We start from the raw sequence: 22,744 nt of genomic DNA, 5'->3' as shown, positions 1-22,744 counted from the left end.
AGGTGTTTATACACTGTATAATGTGAAGCTGTGTGTGTGGAAAGTTAACACATTGTATATTATAAACCCTGTCAGGTTTTGTTGTGTCCTGCTCGGGAGATTTCACTTCCTCTACCATAGACACTACTAGGAAGTGTAAACTCTTCCCAAAGTGAGAACTCCTCCTTAGGGGAAACTCTTCCAAATGGGGATAACTAGCTCCTATTTTGGGCACAATACATAGTTACATAGTTGTTACATAGTAGCACAATATTTGGATTACTCCTCTTGGTGACAATATTCACCAGTACAGTCAGGGATGTATCTTCCCCAAGTGGATACAGACTGCAATAAAAACATGTCAGGATTGACCCTCTGCTCTATTCAAAAGTAAAACTTGAGATACTTTAAAGAGGAACTGCAGTCTGTTCACATAATTGGTAAAAAAAAAAATCTTTGCCAAACTGAAGCTTTCCGCCAACCACTTTGCATATTTTATATATACTAAGATTCTGTACTTGCCAAAAATGCTGCAGAAATCCTCCTCCGAGTCTGACTGCACCCATTTTAACTGGGCAGCTGAAGCTGCTGCCTGTTCACTTCCTGAATTTAGAGGCACACCTCCAGCTCTGCAACTCTCATTGGCCCTCTTATGCCTCAGAGTAAGAGCTGTGCATGTCATAAGCCTAGGCTTTTTACCAGACAAACAGAAGTGGGCTGTATAAGTTATTTACTGGCAGAAAGTTTTTTACTATCCAAAGTTAAAACTAGGGCAGAAGGTTTAATAGGTGTAAGGCTGAAAAAAATGACTGAAGGTCCATTTTAAGGGGTGCAGGCTTCTGGGGGTATCATCTTGGTACTGGTATCACATGCTTGGTGAGTCATTGATCTGGAACAAAAATCTTCTGACCTGTTCCAGATTAGTGGCTCACAGGGGATTGCTGCCAGAATAACAGCACTGAAGCCTGCCCTTTAGAAAAATCCTAGCATTGCGCCTGTATAAAAAGCACATTATTTTACAGGTAAATTGTGCAACAAATTTTTTCTTTCTGGAACCTGCATTGCACTTGTGATCATTAGATTGCGGGTGCAGGGTCAGGCTCCTGTAGAATCTCAGTATAGCTATCTGCCTTTACGTCCTGTGGGTGTTTTTTTTTTTTTTTTTTTTGCAGGAAAAAAAAACCCAGTGGTGAATTAAGTACCACCAAAAGAGGTATATTTGTGTGAAAAAATAACTTTTTTTTGTAAACAGTCATTGCGCAGTTGTCATTCAAAGTGTGACAGTGCTGAAAATTGGCCTGGGCAGGAAGGGGTTAAAAGTGCCTGGTATTAACCACTTGCCGACCGCCTAACGACGATATACATCGGCAGAATGGCACGGACAGGCAAAATCACGTACCTGTACGTGATTGCCTTCCCGCCGGCGGGGGGTCCAATCGGACACCCCCACCCCCCCCCACCCCCCTGGTGCCCAAGGCGGTTGGCTTTGGTCTGGCAGCGATCAGATGAGGGGGAGGCCATCCATTCGTGCCCCCCCCCCTCGCGATCGCTCCCAGCCAATCGGAATCTTCCCCTGCCTCTGTGTAGTGCATAGAGGCAGAGGATGTGATGTCATCTCTCCTCGCAGTTTCCGTTCTGAGGAGAGAAGACTGTAATGTGAGTGCACAACACATACAGTAGAACATGCCAGGCACACTTTACACCCCCTGATCCCCCCCCCCCCCCCCCCCAGTCACACTGACACCAAGCAGTTTTTTTTATTTTTTCTGATTACTGCATGGTGTCAGTTTGTGACAGTTAGTGTTAGCCCCCTTTAGGTCTAGGGTGCCCCCTTGATCACCCCCCATCGCCAGTGTCACTAAGCAATCAATTTTCTGATCGCTGTATTAGTGTCACTGGTGACACTAATTAGGGAGGTAAATATTTAGGTTCGCCGTCAGTGTTTTATAGCGACAGGGACCCCCATATACTACCTAGTAAAGGTTTTAACCCCTTGATTGCCCCCTAGTTAACCCTTTTACCACTGATCACCGTATAACCATTAAGGGTGACACTGGTTAGTTCGCTTATTTTTTTATAGTGTCAGGGCACCCGCCGTTTATTACCGAATAAAGGTTTAGCCCCCTGATTGCCCGGCGGTGATATGCGTCGCCCCAAGCAGAGTCAGGTTAGTGCCAGTACCGCTAACACCCATGCACGCAGCATACGCCTCCCTTAGTGGTATAGTATCTGAACGGATCAATATCTGATCCGATCAGATCTATACTAGCGTCCCCAGCAGTTTAGGGTTCCCAAAAATGCAGTGTTAGCGGGATCAGCCCAGATACCTGCTAGCACCTGCGTTTTGCCCCTCCGAGCGGCCCAGCTCACCCAAGTGCAGTATCGATCGATCACTGTAACTTACAAAACACTAAACGCATAACTGCAGCATTCGCAGGCCTGATCCCTGTGATCGCTAACAGTTTTTTTTGGTAGCGTTTTGGTGAACTGGCAAGCACCAGCGGCCTAGTACACCCCGGTCGTAGTCAAACCAGCACTACAGTAACACTTGGTGACGTGGCGAGTCCCATAAGTGCAGTTCAAGCTGGTGAGGTGGCAAGCACAAGTAGTGTCCCGCTGCCACCAAGAAGACAAACAGGCCTGTCATGCCCATAGTGCCCTTCCTGCTGCATTCGCCAATCCTAATTGGGAACCCACCACTTCTGCAGCACCCGTACTTCCCCCATTCACATCCCCAACCAAATGCAGTCGGCTGCATGAGAGGCATTTTCTTTATGTCCTCCCGAGTACCCCTACCCAACGAACCCCTCCAAAAAAGATGTCGTGTCTGCAGCAAGCGCGGATATAGGCGTGACACCCGCTATTATTTTCCCCCCTGTCCTGACAATCCTGGTCTATGCATTGGTGAATGTTTTGAACGCTACCATGCACTAGCTGAGTATTAGCGTAGGGTACAGCATTGCACAGACTAGGCACGCTTTCACAGGGTCTCCCAAGATGCCGTCGCATTTTGAGACCTGAACCTGGAACCGGTTACAGTTATAAAAGTTGGTTACAAAAGTGTAAAAAAAAAAAAAAAAACAAATCTATAAAATAAAAAAAATAGTTGTCGTTTTATTCTCTCTCTATTCTCTCTATTCTGCTTTTTTACTGTATTCTATTCTGCAATGTTTTGTTATGTTTTATCATGTTTGCTTTTCAGGTATGCAATTTTTTTAAACTTTACCGTTTACTGTGCTTTATTGTTAACCATTTTTTTTGTCTTCAGGTACGCCATTCACAACTTTGAGTGGTTATACCAGAATGATGCCTGCAGGTTTAGGTATCATCTTGGTATCATTCTTTTCAGCCAGCGGTCGGCTTTCATGTAAGAGCAATCCTAGCGGCTAATTATCCTCTAGACTGCTTTTACAAGCAGTGGGAGGGAATGCCCCCCCCACCGTCTTCCGTGTTTTTCTCTGGCTCTCCTGTCTCAACAGGTAACCTGAGAATGCAGCCGGTGATTCAGCCAGCTGACCATAGAGCTGATCAGAGACCAGAGTGGCTCCAAACATTTCTATGGCCTAAGAAACCGGAAGCTACGAGCATTTTATGACTTAGATTTCACCGGATGTAAACAGCGCCATTGGGAAAGCATTTTATCACACCGATCTTGGTGTGGTCAGATGCTTTGAGGGCAGAGGAGAGATCTAGAGTCTAATAGACCCCAATTTTTTCAAGAGTACCTGTCACTACCTATTGCTATCATAGGGGATATTTACATTCCCAGAGAACAATAAATGATTTAAAAAAAAAATGAAAGGAACCGTTTAAAAATAAGATAAAAAAGCCAAAAAATAATAAAGAGAAGGGAAAAAAAAAAAAAAAAAAAACACCCCTGTCCCCCCTGCTCTCGCGCTAAAGTGAACGCACGCGTCGGTCTGGTGTCAAATGTAAACAGCAATTGCACCATGCATGTGAGGTATCACCGCGAAGGTCAGATCGAGTGCAGTAATTTTAGCAGTAGACCTCTGTAAATCTAAAGTGGTAACCTGTAAAGGCTTTTAAAAATGTATTTATTTTGTTGCCACTGCACGTTTGTGCGCAATTTTAAAGCATGTCATGTTTGGTATCCATGTACTCGGCCTAAGATCATTTTATTTCATCAAACATTTGGGCAATATAGTGTGTTTTAGTGCATTAAAATTTAAAAAAGTTTTTTTTTTTTTTTTTTTTTCCCCAAAAAATGCGTTTGAAAAATCAATGCGCAAATACTGTGTGAAAAAAATGAAACACCCACCATTTTAATCTGTATGGCATTTGCTTTAAAAAATATATGTTTGGGGGTTCAAAGTAAATTTTCTTGCAAAAAAATTTTTTTCATGTAAACAAAGTGTCAGAAAGGGCTTTGTCTTCAAGTGGTTAGAAGAGTGGGTGATGTGTGACATAAGCTTCTAAATGTTGTGCATAAAATGCCAGGACAGTTCAAAACCCCCCAAACGACCCCATTTTGGAAAGTAGACACCCCAATCTATTTGCTGAGAGGCATGTCGAGTCCATGGAATATTTTTTTATATTGTGACACAAGTTGCGGGAAAGACAAATTTTTTTTTTTATTTTTTTTGCAGAAAGTTGTCACTAAATGATATATTGCTCAAACATGCCATGGAATATGTGAAATTACACCCCAAAATTAAATTCTGTTGCTTCTCCTGATTACGGGGATACCACATGTGTGAGACTTTTTGGGAGCCTAGCCGCGTACGGGACCCCGAAAATCAAGCACTGCCTTCAGGCTTTCTAAGGGCGTAAATTTTTGATTTCACTCTTCACTGCCTATCAGTTTCGGAGGCCATGGAATGCCCAGGTGGCACAAAACCCCCCCAAATGACCCCATTTTGGAAAGACACCCCAAGCTATTTGCTGAGAGGTTTAGTGAGTATTTTGCAGACCTCACTTTTTGTCACAAAGTTTTGAGAATTTTTTTTTTTTTTTCTTGTCTGTCTTCATTTTCAAAAACAAATGAGAGCAGCAAAATACTCACCATGCCTCTCAGCAAATAGCTTGGGGTGTCTACTTTCCAAAATGGGGTCATTTGGGGGGGTTGTGCCATCTGGGCATTCCATGGCCTCCAAAACTGTGATAGGCAGTGAAGAGTGAAATCAAAAATTTACACCCTTAGAAATCCTGAAGGCGGTGATTGGTTTTCGAGGCCCCGTACGCGGCTAGGCTCCCAAAAAGTCCCACACATGTGGTATCCCCGTACTCAGGAGAAGCAGCTGAATATATTTTGGGGTGCAATTCCACATATGCCCATGGCTTGTGTGAGCAATATATCATTTAGTGACAACTTTTTGTAATTATTTTTTTTTTTTTTTTTAATCACTTGGGACAATAAAAATTAATATTCAATGGGCTCAACATGTCACTCTCAATTTCCTTGGGTTGTCTACTTTCCAAAATGGGGTCATTTGGGGGGGTTTTGTACCGCCTGCCATTTTAGCACCTCAAGAAATGACAGGCAGTCATAAACTAAAAGCTGTGTAAATTCCAGAAAATGTACCCTAGTTTGTAGACGCAATAACTTTTGTGCAAACCAATAAATATACGCTTATTGACTTTTTTTATTTTATTTTTTTTTTTTTTACAAGACATGTGGCTGAATACATTTTGGCCTAAATGTATGACTAAAATTGAGTTTATTGGTTTTTTTTTTTTTTATAACAAAAAATAGAAATTTTTTTTTCAAAATTTTTGTTCTTTTTCTGTTTATAGCGCAAAAAATAAAAACCGCAGAGGTCAACAAATACCATCAAAAAGCTCTATTTGTGGGAAGAAAAGGACGCAAATTTTGTTTGGGTACAGCATTGCATGACTGCTCATTTAGCAGTTAAAGCGACGCAGTGCCAAATTGTAAAAAGTGCTCTGGTCTGGAAGGGGGTAAATCCTTCCGGGGCTGAAGTGGTTAAAGTCGTTAATGGGTGTAATTTTGAAACAGCGTAATTTGAAAAATATTTCCTGCACTACCTTGGTGATTTCATGTGACTTGCAGTGACATCTGTACATGAAATACCTGTACCTTTTTGTATTGCACTGTAATTGTGTTGTCCCCCTATACATTGTAAAGCTCTGCGTAAACTGTTGGCGCTATATAAATTACGTATAATAATGAAATCACAGATGTCTGCAAGCCACACATGAAATTGTGCTGAAGTAGCGTGATTTCATATCTGCGTTTGGTGTGAATGGGGGCTCATTGAGAGAATCTAACTTCCTGTTTATACAGGGCAGGAAATAAAGGGAAATCTCTTAAAAGGGACACAGATAAGATCTTCAAATTGGAACACCTGCTCAAGTGATTGACTAATGGTGGCCATTCACACTTGGATTTTATTAGGTGGATGTGCAATTCAGATAAACAACCATGTTTTTCCTTTCAATCAACTTGGATGCTTTTTAGATTGCATTTCCACAAACTTGGCCAGGATGTAACGTTCTATCATGTTGCACTGATCGGCAACTCTAAGGTGCTTTTTCATGACTTCTTATATTGACCGATCATTGTTTCCACCATGCAAACTGATACCCTGGAGTGATCTATGACCTGCACTTATCTTTTGATCAAAATCCACTTCCCTTTTGTGTCATATCGATTGAGTTGACTATAGGGTTGTGGGTTTTTTTTTGTTTTTTTTTGTCAAAACTTGTTTTGCTGCTGTTAACTTTAGAATAGAACAGGAAGTAAATCTCCCCAATGGCGCACAAGTGGCATAGTATCACTGATGTTGGTTGTAGAGATTTTCTACCTGCTATTCATGAAGGTAAAAAAAAAAATCTGTTTTCAGCCCCCCCCACCTTTTTTACTTACGCCAGCTCCATCTCGATCCAGCGATGTGCACGAGAGCAGCAGCTCATTGGGTCCTTTTCTCTCTCCTCACTGGCTGAGATAGCAGAGGGAGCCATTGCTATTGTCAATCACAGCCAGTAACTCAGAGGATGGGGTAGGGCCAAGCAGTGGCTTGGGAGCTTGCTGTGGGGGCACTTTTCAGGAGGAAGGGGCCAGGAGTGTCCACGGGTAACCGGGAAGACTAGGAGCAAAACCACAAAATGGGCAAGTATGACTTGTTAACCACTTCAGCCCCGGAAGGATTTACCCCCTTCCTGACCAGAGCACTTTTTGCGATTCGGCACTGCGTCGCTTTAAAGCGGGGTTCCACCCAAATTTTGAACAATATCTGTATGTATTCTCTTCCTTGCCTAGATGCTGACATGTCATTAAAAAAAATTTAAATCGCTGTAATTACCTTTTTATTTTTCTATTCTTCTTTGCACTTCCTGGTTCTCCTCCTGTGGGAGTAGGCGTGTTTCTAGTCTCTCCCAGACTCCTGGGAGCTAGTCTCAGGCTTCCCAGGACGCCACTGAGCATGTGTGGGAACGAGCAGTGAATGCTGGGAGCACAGCATTCACCACATCCAGGAAATAAATGCTTGTGGGCTTCAAATGCCCACAATGAAGATGGAAACCGCCTGCAGTGAATAATTTATTCTTTCCGACGAAATCTGACACAGGCGGACATATGACACAATATGTGAGTATGTAATGCTGAGAAGAAAAGTTTGTGAATGAACTAAAAAAAAAAAAAGATAGATAGGTGGACCCCCGCTTCAACTGACAATTGCGCAGTCGTGCGATGTGGCTCCGAAACAAAATTGACATTCCCCCCCACAAATAGAGCTTTCTTTTGGTGGTATTTGATCACCTCTGCAATTTTTATTTTTTTTTTATTTTTTGTGCTATAAACAAAATAAGAGCGACAATTTTGGAAAAACGCATTTTTTACTTTTTGCTATATCCCCAAAAACTATATTAAACATTTTTTTTTCCTCAGTTTAGGCCGATACGTCGTCTTCTACATATTTTTGGTAAAATCACAATAAGCATTTGATTGCTTTGCGCAAAAGTTATAGCGTTTACAAAATAGGGGATAGTTTTATGGCATTTTTATTTTTTTATTTTTTTACTAGTTTTGGCGGCGATCAGCTTTTTTTTTTTTTTTGTGTGACTGCGACATGGCGGACACATCGGACATTTTTGGGACCATTGTCATTTTATACAGCAATCAGTGCTATAAAAAAGCACTGATTCCTGTGTAAATGACACTGGCAGTGAAGGGTTTAACCACTAGGGGGGGGGGAGGGGTTAAGTATGTCCTAGGGGAGTGATTCTAACTGTCAGGGGGATGGGCAGTGTGTGTGACGTCACTGATCTCTGCTCCGATGACAGTGAGCAGAGATTGAGTGTCACTAGGCAGAACGGGGGGAGATGCTGTTTACAACGGCATCTCTTCATTCGTTCTCTCCTTGAGGCGATCGCGGGTATGTCCGCGGCGATCAAGTCCGCAGGACCCGCGACCCGACTCAAGGAGATCGAGGCAGGCGCGCACACGGCGGCAAATTTTAAAGTAACGTACGGGTACGTTACTTTGCGCAGCCGTGCCATTCTGCCGACATATATCTACAGGAGTCGGTCGGGAACCGGTTAAAGGCAGTTTTTTTTTTTTTTTTTTTTTTTTTTTTTTTCCCATCACTTTGAGGCCTCATGCACATAGGGAGTTAGAAAAAACAAGCTGCGATGCCAAGAAAAGGCGGCTGTAAAAACTTGCTTTTAGTAGCGTTTTGCATTGGCGTTAATGCATGATTTAGCCACGCTAGCTTTTAGAGGCCTCTCTGCCTCTATTCAAATCAATGGACTCATAGGGAACCATTGATTTTGAATAGACCACCTGGGGTGATGTCACAAGGGGTGGGGTTTCCATATTACATCACCAGGTGGCCCGCCACATGGCTATATTAGTAATGGTACACAGTGGACCCAGCATTACAGTGCTAAAGAGTGTTAAACATTGGAGGAAGAACAGAGGGAGTAGACGCAGGGAGAAGGGATGCCGGAGCTGCTTTAATTGCTTTATCTAAAACGTGTACAGTATTTATATTTGACATTTTTTTGGGGTGAATGGGTGGGGGTTCAATGTACCCCATACTCGTTCACATAGGGTGGGGGGGGGGGCTGAGATCTGGGGCCCCAGTTAAAGGGGGGCTTCCAGATTCTGATAAGCCCCCCCGCCTGCAGACCCCGGCAATCACTGGCCAGGGTTGTCAGAAAGAGGCCCTTGCCCTGGGGGAGGTGGTAGGATGCCAGTTTTGTTGTGGGGGGGATGTGTTCCATTTTGGTGATGGTTCCCCCTCAAGATCCTTGGCGCACAAGCCGCACCACAAATTGGGTCATCGTGATCCGACTTGTGCACTTTCTATTCAAATCAATGGGTTTTCATAGGGAACCATTGATTTTGACATTTAAAAAAACGCTTGCTGAGGCTTAATGTAGCTGTATCCAGCATTAAGCAGCTTTTACCAGTGTCGCTGTTTTTACAGCTCTAACGCTAGTCCTCAGCACATGCTGGCCCTGGGGTGTTTTTTTTTTTTTTTTTTTTATAAAAATAATAAACGCCTGTGTGCATGGACCCATAGAACAGAGGCATTTTTAAGCTGCAAAAGTCTGACTCTGCTAAAAGCGGCTGTAAAAAAAAACCTGTGCGTGAGGCCTGACAATTGCCTGCCAAAGTTTAGAAAGAAACTTTTTTTAGAGGTATACCCAGGGGGTTTTATGTCCTGCAGTTTGTAATTTCATGTCATGTTTTGCCAACTAGCCATCTTGGCCAGAGTTGAGGCAGTTTTGGCCATGTTATCTTGGGGCTTTATTCACACAGCTGTACCGGTCAAAGAGCCATCTTTGGTTGCCCAAGATATGGAAGTGTGCAGGTGGCTGGCTGCACAAATCTTCCTGCATATCCTGAAGTGTGGGTCCAGTGCATGGATTTAAACAGTCTTGATCCAGGCACTCTGTGATGTGCCATGAAATCATTGATTTCAGCAGGCTACCTGTATAGAACACCTGTGCATCCTGGGCGGCTGAAGACTTGCATCTGTGTAATCTAGGAACCCCAAATTTGGTGTGCGAACCCAGTGGAACTAGCACTACAACATATCCAAAGCTGGGGTTCCTAGCATCAAGTGGCCCCGAGATACGGGGCCTCAAAGTCTGTTCTTAAAACGTTCTGTTCTTAAAATGTCTATCTCCACTGGGTTTGCACACCAATTTGGGGTTCCTAGTACCCCCGAGATACAGGGCCCCAACGTTGGTCAACCGTGTCCATCTGCAGCAATGTCATTTCAGGACCCTTTGGGTCCAGAGACCCCAAATTTTGGCTGCAGCTAGGGGGCATCTAGGAACCCTTAACTACCGAGTTTGAAGTTCGGGGGACATATGGCTGCAAATGGGCATTGTTGACCCTCTTTTCCACTTACAGTAGCATTTCTCACCCTAGGCCTATACTCTAGTCAAGAAGTTTTCCCTTTTTTTTTTTTTTTTTTTTTTTGTGGTAAAATTAAGTGCCTTGGCTTATATTCGGGTCAACTTGTACTCGAGTATGTACGGTAGGTTTTAAAATGAACTAAAATTTTGCTGTCCTGAAAGATAACTTAAGCAAAGTATACACTGGCCCGAAAATCGGGTGGTTCAGCAGTAAGCAGCGGATTTATTTATTTTATTTCATTTTTTTTTTTTTGTTGGTGTATACAGCTGTCCGTCCAACAGAAGCTGGTCTAACAAACTGCTTTTGTCAAAGGGACAGCATCAGATCAGCGTTTGCAGCCAATGTCTATAAGCAGTGGGTCCCGTCTGTCAGAATGTAAGCATACAGCAGGAGAGATCACTGCATAAACATTGCTTGTGTTGATGCAGCGTTTACTGGTTGAACAAAATATTGTGTACCCAGCATTAGTTTGACCTTGTAAATTCTTCAGGACTTGTCCCTGAGTTTCTGCCTGTCCTTTTATTTTGGTATAATTGGGGTTTCTTGCATGAATGGAGGGGGTGGTCCATGTAAATGATTTTATGCTTTTGGGCTCTTTACAGGAGGAAAAGCCAGCCCTGCATTTACAGTTTTAAAGGATTTCTGGAAAAATTTACAAGGTGAAGGTAACTTTCAATTTCCATTTTTTCATATTTTTTTGGAGACCCTAATCTCCTGCAGGAGTTTAACCTTCTGATTTTCACAAACGCCTTTCATTCTGCTTTGACTCTGTAATTTGGCTTTTTCAGATTTTTATGGATTTATTCTAGGCCTTTTGTATTCACCTGTTCTTTTTCTTATGGTTTAGAGTCCCAAGGATTTTTTGGAATTGTATCTGTCTATGCATTGTTATAAATGGAGTCTGCACTTGGGGGGGGGGGGTGGTCAGCAACTCCATATCCTGTAGCTGCTCATTTTTAAAATTGAGGGCCACCCTGAAAAAAAAGATCACTAGAAATCCTAAAAAAAAAAAATTTGGTAATTTTTTTTTTTTTAAGCTTGCCTAAACCCTTGTTGCTAGGCAGTCTTCCTAATCTGCCTCTTCCTATTCCGTGGCGTGTTCTTCTCCTCGGTGAGCGGCCCTGTTGTCTTCTGCAAACTGTGTGTTCCCAGAACACCGCGAAGCCCCGCTTGCGCGTGCACAGTAGGAAACTGGCAGTGAAGCCGCAAGGCTCCAATACTTGTTTCCCTTACCTAGGATGGCGGTGACGGGAGCCTCAGGTGACTTGCATCGTGGGCACCCAGGACAGGTAAGTACAAAGTCAGCAGCTACAGTGTTTGTAGCTGCTGACTTTTACACTTTTTTTTTTTTTTTTTTTTTTTTTTTTTTTCAGGCTGGAATCCCGCTTTAATAAACACCTGTCCAGGGATTCAGCGCTGTCCTCACCCAGGCTAGTTCTTAGTAGTTGATAGTCTTAATAGTAATATTGAATTTAAAAAATTTTTTTTTTTGTACCTGTATTTCCTATTTCAGTCAAACGCAGAGACTAAAACTTGGTGGTATTCCCAGACATAAAGTACACAAAGTGCTAAACTGCTACTGCCCTCTTCGAACTCTTGGGCCCCTTTCACATGGATGTCTCTGTGGCGGGATCCACTTGCTCAATGGGCGATCTCTCTGCTGAGCATGTGGATTACACCTGCATTTTGCAATTGTAATGCGTTTTGAGATTCTGCCTCAATCCCGAAACGCCCAGATGTGAACGGGGTCGAACGGAGTGAACACCAGCGCTTCATGTGCCTGTTCAGTATGCACTTGTACTAAGCATCCAAGTGCTTGTGTCCGAGGGTGACCTGAAGGAAGGAATGAAGAGAGAGAGAGAGATGTTAAGTCGTAGTGAAGCACATTTTATTTTTGTTTTAAAAGCACCTCTGCCTAATAACCTCACCCCCTTCCTTTACTTTATTTATTTTTATATCAGGACAAGTAGATTGTCATGGGGGACAAATAGACTGGGAACCCCTATTTTTAGTCGTTTCGACAAGTAGTTTTTTAGAATTCCACACACTTGGAACGAGCCAACATTCTTTTTCTCAATCTACTTATGTGCCCATCCAGTCAAAAAAGGAATTCCCTATCTTGGTGGTTAGGGTCAGCTAGCCTTGAGAATGAGGAAATCCTTCCCTCCCTATCGCTGGAAAGTTAAAACATATGCCAGTCTTTCAGGCTGAGGAGGAGTGTTCCAGTCCCTTGCAATATAGGGAATTCATCAATAAAAAATTATTCCTGCGCTACCATGTGTGGAGAGAGGGAAAGAATATAGAAAATATAAACTAGGAAAAGCCGCCTACACTGGATAGGGTACACCCTGCCCCTATAGATTAATCAATGGCAATATGGTGCTGCGCTAATCCATTTGAAAAAATATGGTACATAAATAAGTGAAAATGTATAAATATATATAAAATGTCAGTGCTGATATCTCTTAGTCAAATTAACTTGAAGATCTATAAAGTGACTGTGTGATACTTGTGTGATACTATCTTGTTAATTGAAAAACATAAAACACGCGATAAACATGTGATCAATACCATGTGCAAGGTAATCAGATAATTATAATAGTAACTAGCTTCAGTAAAATGTGTAAATAGTGTGCAACCAGACACATAGCAAACAAAAAATAAAGTGACTAGTGCAAACAGACAAGGTATAAGTGATAACTTGACTGGAACAATGTGACAAACTAAAGTCCACAAATAAACTTGCATAAAAAGTGATCCTCTTAAGGCAAGTAAAGTGACTGGAACCAATGGTGATATTTTCTTTCATGCAACACACCACACAATAGTGGGCAGTGGCCCCTTACCTGCAGGTAATGGGGTAATAGCATTAGCCAATTTTAGGCATGGCGGCCCTTATTCATGGTGTAGGGATACGGAGATCTTCCAAATGGCGGAATGCCAACTTCAACCAGTAGTGGGGGCGACAATCTTTGGTCCTATCCTTGCTAACCTCATATGAGGGCTGTGTCCCTCCAAGTAGTGTACCGGGGTCACCAAGATGGGGGGGGGGGGGGCAAAGGAAGGTCCCACAATAGTGTGATATTGTTTGGCAGTAAGCTGGGTTTATTTAAGCAAATAGAATTACTCACATAAAAACAGTAATACAAGGTAACAATCCGGCGAGCTCATAATTCACCTAGAGTGCCTGTCCCGTCCCTACGCATGACGTCACGACCCACGTGACTTCATCAGGGGATATAGGGAGGCACTGTGACTGTCCTTAAATAGCTTGCTCATAGGCTATAATGGGCGGCCATTTTCTAGAAGTCAGGAGGAAATGCTGCAGCGGCCATTTTCCCGGAGGTGAATGGGCGTGGTCATATTCAAAGTAGCTAACAGAGCAGTCGGGGGCGGGTGCTGATCCACGATGGCTGTGACGAAATAACCAATCAGTAGTAGCACCGGCAGCAACTGTCAGCAGAGGGGGCGACTAGCACAATTGGCAGAGTAACATAACTATTGCACTGTGTGTGAAAGTGTAGAGAACGTCATCACAGACGGGTATAAGTAAAAGGTGAAATAAAAATATTTAAGTTTAATTAAAATCGTTTAAAAGGCCAGCTTGGTGGATATCAAAGATTAAAAACATAATTTTGAAATAATGAAAACGATAAACGGTAAAAAATCGATTGGTCAGGGAGAGGCATCTATGCTGACCCGAACAGAGAATGCAGATACAGGGTATGGCACTAAGGGAACAAGGTGCCCAAAGTGCCAGTGCATAATAAACATACATTGCCGTAATATGATACCACAAGATAACGAAAAAATAAATATACAGAAAAACGGCTATTACTAAATAAACATAATAAAGATAAAAATAAAAATTAGCATAATTGGTAACGTATATATCGATCGCATGATATTGGCAAACAGAACTAGGTGGTACTAGTAGTAGAGTGGTGCAATTATAGATAAAATATCAAAAGGAAGATAAACAAACTCAGCCTTGATGGTGAGAGTATAGACAGATATGGCCTCTCAAAATTCCTAAAAAGATAAAAAAAAAAATAAAATGTATAAATATTAAAAATCACTGAAGAAGCAGTTCAGATCAAATTCAATGTTCGGGCCTCTTGGCGAGAGTGTATAGAGTAAAAATCCATTTGGATTCCAGCTGGCTGAGGGTCCTGACCTTATGTCCCCCCCTGCCAGTGTCTAATGTATGGTTTGATACCCCAGAACTTCAGGTGGGAGGGGTCTTTATTGTGACACAACAGGAAGTGTTTGGATACGCTATGTTGAATCCATTTATGTTTTTCACATGCTCTTTAATTCGCACCTTTAAAGGTCTTTTTGTATGGCCAATATATTGCAGCTGCATTGTAGGGCGTATACTGCCCCCTCTGTATTGCAGCAAATGAAGTTTTGGACTTCGTAGGTATCACCCGTGGTTGTGGCTGAGAAGTGAAACACTTTTTCATTGGGACGTTTAGTTCTTACGCATGCGAAGCATCTTTTACATGGGAAGAATCCTTTACCCGTAAAAAAAGTAAGTCTTCTTTGGTGGGTCTATCACGTTTTTCCCCACTTTATCCCGGATTGTCGGTGCTCTTCTATAGATAGTTAAATTTGGGGTTTTTTGCTAAACTCCCATATAATTGTCTGCCAGCAAAATATGCCAGTGACGTCTGATCTTTTTTTTTCTATTTTCTTGTGTTGCACACTGTAATCAAGAATAAGTGACGGTCCTTCCATTGGGCGTTTTTTTGTATCGCTTTATCCTCAATGTTTTCCGATCCATTTCTGATACTTCTACTATTTTCTTATCTATGTAGCCTTGATCATACCCTTTTGAGGTGAACCTGGCTCCAATTTTCTCTGCCTGCTCTAAAAAAACATCAAAATGGGTGCAATTTCTCCTCAGTTGCATCAGTTGGCCTTTAGGGACATTGAAGAGCCAGTTTTTGTGGTGACAGCTCTCTGTTGGAAGATGACTATTCCTGTCAACGTTTTCAAAATGCGTTAGTGTGCTAAATGTTGAATCCTCTTGTAGAATTTCTAAATCTAGGAAAGTTACTTTCTTCTCGCTCATGTCCCATGAGAGTTGGATATTCCTCTCATTTGTATTAAGTTTCTCAAGAAAATTGGTCAACTGGTTTACATCGCCTTCCCATAATATAAAGATGTCGTCTATCTTTTGTAGATCAGCAGTTCTTCTGGTTGGTCATTAAAAACATACTCTTCCTCCCATTGGGCCATAAAAAGCCCAGCTATACTCGGGGCAAATTTGGCTGCCATGGCTACTCCGGTTTGGTGGTAATACATATTATACCAGAAGTAATTATTTTTCAAATTGAAGTCCAAGCATTTTATCAAAAACCTCCTCTGCAAACATGACAACTTGGAGTATTTCTTCAAACCCCATTTGGCAGCTTCACACACCAATTGGTGGAGTATGATTTTATATAAGGATGCGACGTCCGCAGTGGCCATAATGCACGTCTTTCCTCTTTGTGGGATTTTATCTAGAATTTGTAATATTTGTTTAGTATCTCGCAAGTATGCTTTTGTGCTCTGAACCACGGGTTGTAGGAAAGTCTGTGTATTGACCTATCCCCGACGTGAGTCAATCCCGTTCACTATCGGTCTCAGAGGTGGATCTGTTTTTGTTTTTATGAACTTTGGGTAGTGAATATATAATTGGTGTACGACACAAGTCGGGGACAAGGAATCTAGCTTTTTTACTCAAAATATTCTTTTTCGTACCTAGGTATACTATTTGTTCGAGTGCTTTCCTGCACCTGAACATCGGATTACTCAATAATTTGGTATAGGTATTCACATCATTTAGCATATTCATCATTTGAATTGTGGTATTGCTCTTTTGACAGGATAACAATACCTCCTCCCTTGTCCGCTGGTCGGATCACAATATCCTTCCTTTTAGTCAATTTGCGAATCCCACTCTTAATGTATTTCGGGTCTTCTTTCTTTTTGATCTTCAAATCTTTAATTTTTATTGCCCAATGGGAGAAATAGTGTTTAATGACCAACCAGAAGAACTGCTGATCTACAAAAGATATATCGACGACATCTTTATATTATGGGAAGGCGATGTAAACCAGTTGACCAATTTTCTTGAGAAACTTAATACAAATGAGGAATATCCAACTCTCATGGGACGTGAGCGAGAAGAAAGTAACTTTCCTAGATTTAGAAAGTCTACAAGAAGATTCAACATTTAGCACGCTAACGCACTTTAAAAACGTTGACAGGAATAGTTATCTTCCAATAGAGAGCTGTCACCACAAAAACTGGCTCTTCAATGTCCCTAAAGGCCAACTGATGCAACTGAGGAGAAATTGCACCCATTTTGATGGTTTTTAGAGCAGGCAGAGAAAATTGGAGCCAGGTTCACCTCAAAAGGGTATGATCAAGGCTACATAGATAAGAAAATAGAAGTATCAAATGGATTGGAAAACGTTGAGGATAAAGCGATACAAAAACGCCCAATGGAAGGACCGTCACTTATTCTTGATTACAGTGTGCAACACAAGATAGAAAAGATCAGACGTCACTGGCATATTTTGCTGGCAGACACACAATTATATGGGAGTTTACCAAAAAACCCCAAATTTATCTATAGAAGAGCACCGATGATCCGGGATAAAGTGGTGAAAAACGTGATAGATCCACCAAAGAAGACTTTTACGTTTTTTACGGGTAAAGGATGCTTCGCATGTGTAAGAACCAAACGTCCCAATGAAAAAGTGTTTCACTTCTCATCCACAACCACGGGTGATACCTACGGAGTCCAAAACTTCATTTTCTGCAATACGGAGGGGGTGGTATACGCCCTACAATGCAGCTGCGGTCTGCAATATATTGGCCGTACAAAAAGACCTTTAAAGGTGCGAATCAAAGAGCATGGGAAAAAAAATCATAAATGGATATGACAAACATAGCGTATCCAAACACTTCCTGCTGTGTCACAATAAAGACCCCTCCCACCTGAAGTTCTGGGGTATCGAACCATACATTAGACACTGGCGGGGGGGACATAAGGTCAGCCAGCTGGAATCCAAATGGATTTTTACTCTACACACTTTCTCGCCAAGAGGCCTGAACATTGAATTTGATCTGAACTGCTTCCTCAGTGTTTTTTTTTTTTTTTTTTTTTTTTTTATAATTATACATTTTAATTTTATTATCTTTTTAGGCATTTTGAGAGGCCATATCCGTCTATACTCTCACTATCGAGGCTGAGTTTGTTTATCTTCCTTTTGAGATTTTATCTATAATTGCACCACTCTTTACTACTAGTACCACCTAGTTCTGTTTCCCAATATCATGCGATATATACTTTCTCTACCAATTATGCTAATTTTTAATTTCAATTTTTATCTTTTATGTTTATTAAGTAATAGCTGTTTTTCTGTATTTTTTCTTTATCTTGTGGTATATTACGGCAATGTATGTTTATTATGCACTGGCACTTTGGGCACCTTGTTCCCTTAGTGCCATACCCTGTATCTGCATTCTCTCTGTCCCAGTCAGCATAGATGCCTCTCCCTGACCAATCGTTTTTTTTTTTTTTTTTTTTTTTTTTTTTTTTTTTTTTTTTTTTTTCCGTTTATCGTTTTTTCATTATTTCAAAATTATGTTTTTAATCTTTGATATCCACCAAGCTGGCCTTTTAAACTATTTTAGCTAAACTTAAATATTTTTATTTCGCCTTTTACTTATACCTGTCTGTGTGACGTTCTCTACGCTTTCACACACAGTGCAATAGTTATGTTACTCTGCCGATTGTGCTTTTCTCCCCCTCTGCTGACAGTTGCTGCCGGTGCTACTACTGATTGGTTATTTCATCACAGCCATCGTGGATCAGCATCCGCCCCTGACCGCTCTGTTAGCTACTTAGAATATGGCCACGCCCATTCACCTCCAGGAAAATGGCCGCTGCAGCATTTCCTCCTGACTTCTAGAAAATGGCTGCCTATTATAGCCTATGAGCGAGCTATTTAACGACAGTCAGTGCCTCCCTGTATCCCCTGATGAAGTCATGTGGGTCGTGACGTCACGCGTAGGGACAGGCACTCGATGTGGATTCGAGATACGAGCTTGCCGCTCGTCGGATTGTTACCTTGTATTACTGTTTTTATGTGAGCACTTCTATTTGCTTAAATAAACCCAGCTTACTGCCAAACAATATCACACTATTGTGGGACCTTCCTTTGCTCCCCCCCCCCCCCCCCCCCCATTTTGGTGACCCCGGTACACTACTTGGAGGGACACAGCCCTCATATGAGGTTAGCAAGGATAGGACCAAAGATTGTCGCCCCCACTACTGGTTGAAGTTGGCATTCCGCCATTTGGAAGATCTCCGTATCCCTACACCATGAATAAGGGCTGCCATGCCTAAAATTGGCTAATGCTATTACCCCGTTACCTGCAGTTAAGGGGCCACTGCCCACTATTATGTGGTGTGTTGCATGAAAGAAAATATCACCATTGGTTCCAGTCACCTTACTTGCCTTAAGAGGATCACTTTTTTTTTTTTTTTTTTCAAATATAAATTTTCATTGTTTTCAAAGAACAAAATACAAAAAAATAAAAATAAAAAGACAAAGAATAAGAGCCAAAAAAGACAAAGCAAAACACAAATTAAGAGGAAGGAAGCGACATATATTGCCGTATAGTGCCAGCCTTAACAACTGGTATTCAGTTAGTGTGATGCGACAATAGTAACCTTAATATCTGTACCAGCTATAATCAAAATAGAATAGACGTCCTCCATACTTTCCATCTATAAAATAAAATAGTGTACTGGGCAGTAGGTCTCACCACATCTTTGTGGTTGTATATCTGTTTCTACTGCCCATTCCCTGAGTGACAGAAGAACATATAACCATACATGAAAGATATGTTGAGGGAGAGGCAAGGCGAGCTAAAGCATGTTGATTAGGAAAGAAAAAAAAAAAAAAAAATGAAAAGAGTGTAGAAATTCCAGTGAGGTAGGAGAGAAAAGGGAAAGGGGAAAAGGAGTCAGAGAAGGAAATGAGGGGAAGAGCTAGGGAGGGAGGGGGAGGGGGTTTTGGGCCCGGGCGACGGGGCACGCCATCCTCAGATCTGTGGGGTTTTCTTATTCATGTGGCAAGTAGCGCCATCCCTTCATCAGAGGATATAAACATCATCCAGAGCCTCCATGTCTTGGAATGTTGTTCTTGTTTGTTTTGTGCCGTCAGGACTAAGTCCTCCAACCTCCTGATCTCCTCCACTCTGCGTAGCCATAACCCAACAGTCGGCGGTGTGCTTTTCTTCCACATAAGTGGGATGCAATATTTAGCCGCATCCAGTAGGTGTCTAATTATGGATCTTTTTGTATCTCCGTGCGGGTATTGAGGTGGCATGGAGTAGTATGAAAGCTGGGTCATCGCTTATCACGTGATCTGTAAATTTTTGGGTTATCGTCCGGACTGTTGTCCAGAAATGCTGAAGTAGAGGGCAAGACCAGAAAATGTGGAGGAGCGTCCTGGTGTCTGTCTGACATCTCCAACATCTGTCTGTAGTGTTAGGGAAGTACGTATGTAGCCTTTGAGGTGTGTAATACCATCTGGTCAGGATCTTATAATTGAGTTCTTGTATTTTTGTACAGATGGATGTTTTTAGGGAGAATCTGATAATCGTTTGAATTTGCGTGTCACGAAATTTGCATTGTAAATCTGTTTCCCATTGCTGTATAAATGCTAGGTCAGGTTGTTCAATAGGGGAATTAAGTAATTCATATGTTTTAGATAGTACTCTTGGCAATGTTCCCTCGTCTGCACAGTACTCTTCAAAGGTCGTCAAGTCTCGGTTAAATTGTGCTGGGTTAGGGATCGAGTGTAAGAAATGGTGTATTCTAATTGCTTTCCAGAACGGCAGTTGGAATTGTCCCTCCACATCAGTAAGGTTTGAGATGGAGGGCCATTGGTTTTCAACCAAAAAATGTGATGCTCGGTCCCTGCCGGACTCTGTAAGTGTCTTGTACTCTGATTGTTCTAAACCAGGGGGGAAAGAAGGGTTTCCTAATATCGGGTAAAGAGGAGAGTCTCTAGATGAGATGGAGGTAGTAGAGAGAATAGATGTGCCTATTCTAAGTGTTGTGCCTATTACCGGATGTGACTTCAATTCTGTTGGGAGCTGGTCAAAGCACCACACCGCTCCCTTCAAGGGAATTGCGGACTGAGCCTGTTCCAATTGTGTCCAGAGCTTGTTTTGACCATGTCTGTTCCAGTCTATTATTCTACCTAGGTGAACTGCCCGGTAGTAGTTCCGCAGGTCTGGGAGAGCTAGTCCACCAAATTGTTTGGGTAATGTCAGATAACTCCTGCGCAGCCTAGGTTTTGAATTCGCCCAGACAAATTTGATAAAAAGGGAGTGTATTTGCTTAAAGTATTGGGGTGGGATCTTGACCGGCAGTGCCTGAAATAAATATAAAAATTTCGGTAGTATAGACATTTTTAGGAGATTGCACCTGCCGAACCAGAAGTGTAGGCCCTTGTTCCATCCTTCCAGAAGTACGCGAGTCTTAGTTAGTAGTGGTGGGAAGTTGAGTCTGAAGGTGTGCTTTAGGTCATTAGGGATCTGGGTTCCTAGATATCTGAGGGAAGCTTCGGACCATTTAAATCTAAACTGTGATTTTAGAGAGCCTAATCTAGGCGGTGTGATATTAATCCCCATTGCCTCTGATTTATCAAAATTGATTTTTAGGTTGGATAAACTTCCATATCTATCAAATTCCCTGAGTAGATTTGGTAGGGACACTACCGGGTTGGTTAGGGAAAACATCAGATCATCAGCGTATGCTGAGATCTTGTATTGGGAGTCCCCCACTGTCACGCCCGAAATATCCAGGTTAGCTCGTATAGTGCATAGAAAGGGTTCCAGGGCCAGGGCAAACAGGAGAGGAGAGAGCGGGCAACCCTGTCTGGTACCATTCGATATAGGGAATGAGTCTGATAGTATTCCGTTGGCTTTGACCTGGGTGGTGGGGTTGGAGTATAGGCTGAGAATCCAATGTAGCATCTTACGCCCCAGGCCGATCTTTTTGAGAACTGAAGACATAAAAGTCCAACTAACCCGATCAAACGCCTTCTCCGCGTCTGTACTAAGGAAGACGCATGGGGTTTTAGTAGTCGAGACTATATGAATGAGATTAAGTACCTTAGTAGTGTTGTCCCTCGCCTCTCGGCCAGGGACAAACCCCACTTGGTCTGCATGTATCAATTCTGGTATGTGTTGGGTTAATCTATTGGCCAGGATCTTCGCAAAGAGTTTGAGATCTACGTTCAACAGGGATATAGGTCTATAACTTCCACATGCCGATGCATCTTTACCTTCTTTCGGTATCAGAGAGATGTGTGCCCTCAGGGTGTCTCTGGGTAAGGGGGTTCCCTCTCCTAGGCAGTTAAACATCCGAACCATATGAGGAGCCAGGAGCGGCAGGAGGGTTGGGTAGTATTGTAAGGTGAACCCATCAGGGCCCGGGGCTTTGCCGGGTTTCATCCCACCTACCGCTCGCTGTAATTCCTCCACGGTAATGGGGTTTTCTAAGTCTGTACTTGTTGTCGTCGAGATGTGGGGTATTTGAGCTGTCGATATATAATCATCTATCGTCGCGTTGTTCGGGGGTCGTACTGGGAGGTTGTATAGGGATGAGTAGTAGTCCCTGAATTCCTTCGCTATCTGGGTTGGTGTGGTCTTTTTCTGTCCCGATGAAGCTGTGATATGGGGGATATATGTGGTTAATTTATGACTTCTAACTGCATTGGCTAGTAATTTCCCGCACTTATTCCCTGATTCGTAGGAGAATTTTCGACATACTTGTAGTGCCGCTTTGGCTCTATAGTGTAGTAGGTCTACTGCCTGCTTTCTAAGGGAGAGTAGTTCTGCTTCTAATGAGGAAACTGGGGTTTGTTTGTGTTGTGTTTCAATTACATGAATTTTACGAAGGAGTAGAAGTAGTTGTTGCTCCCTTTCTCTTTTAATGCGGGCGCCGTGTTTAATACCCCTCTTATCACAGTTTTGTGGGCCTCCCATAAGATACCAGGGTCACAGTCTTCAGTGTCATTAGTTTGAAAGTAGCATTTCAACTCATTTGTGACGTCTTTCATTACCTCTGGTGTCTGGAGTAAGCTTTCATTTAGTCTACAAAATTTGGATCTAATGTTTAGAGTGGATGTCAGGCTATAACGCAGAGTGATAGGCGCGTGATCCGACCATGTAATATTGCCTATTTCCACATTGTGGACAGCTTCTAGTTGGCTGTGGGGGACAAAGATCTATTCTCGAATACACTTTATGCGGGGACGAGTAAAAAGTGTAGTGTCTGTCGCCTGAGTGGTGTAATCTCCAGATGTCCAATAGTTGGGCATCATGAAGATC

The 22,744-nt window shown here is 42.3% G+C and overlaps 1 protein-coding gene across 20 annotated transcripts in view; it reads left to right on the top strand.

The window, feature by feature from the left end:
• Window positions 1-22,744, top strand: part of DIS3L2 (DIS3 like 3'-5' exoribonuclease 2) — a 1,051,599-nt gene that overhangs the window by 19,031 nt on the left and 1,009,824 nt on the right. For 9 of the 20 annotated variants that reach the window (XM_073626503.1, XM_073626498.1, XM_073626485.1 and 6 more), the window contains exon 2: window positions 10,933-10,989. The exons of 3 other annotated variants lie outside the window; for them this stretch is intronic. Coding sequence is in view for 4 of the 17 variants with exons in the window: in XM_073626489.1 (XP_073482590.1) it covers window positions 10,933-10,989 (57 nt within the window). In the remaining 13 variants the exon portion in view is untranslated. Of the gene's footprint in view, window positions 1-10,932; window positions 10,996-22,744 lie in introns of all 20 variants that reach the window. 8 more of the 20 variants (XM_073626502.1, XM_073626497.1, XM_073626481.1 and 5 more) reach the window with 1 other exon arrangement.

Source organism: Aquarana catesbeiana, linkage group LG04 (genome assembly GCF_042186555.1).
Source record: "Aquarana catesbeiana isolate 2022-GZ linkage group LG04, ASM4218655v1, whole genome shotgun sequence".
In the NCBI taxonomy this organism is placed as follows: Eukaryota; Metazoa; Chordata; class Amphibia; order Anura; family Ranidae; genus Aquarana; species Aquarana catesbeiana.
Note: the sequence above shows the minus strand (reverse complement) of the source record. Positions and strands in the feature narration are given on the sequence as shown.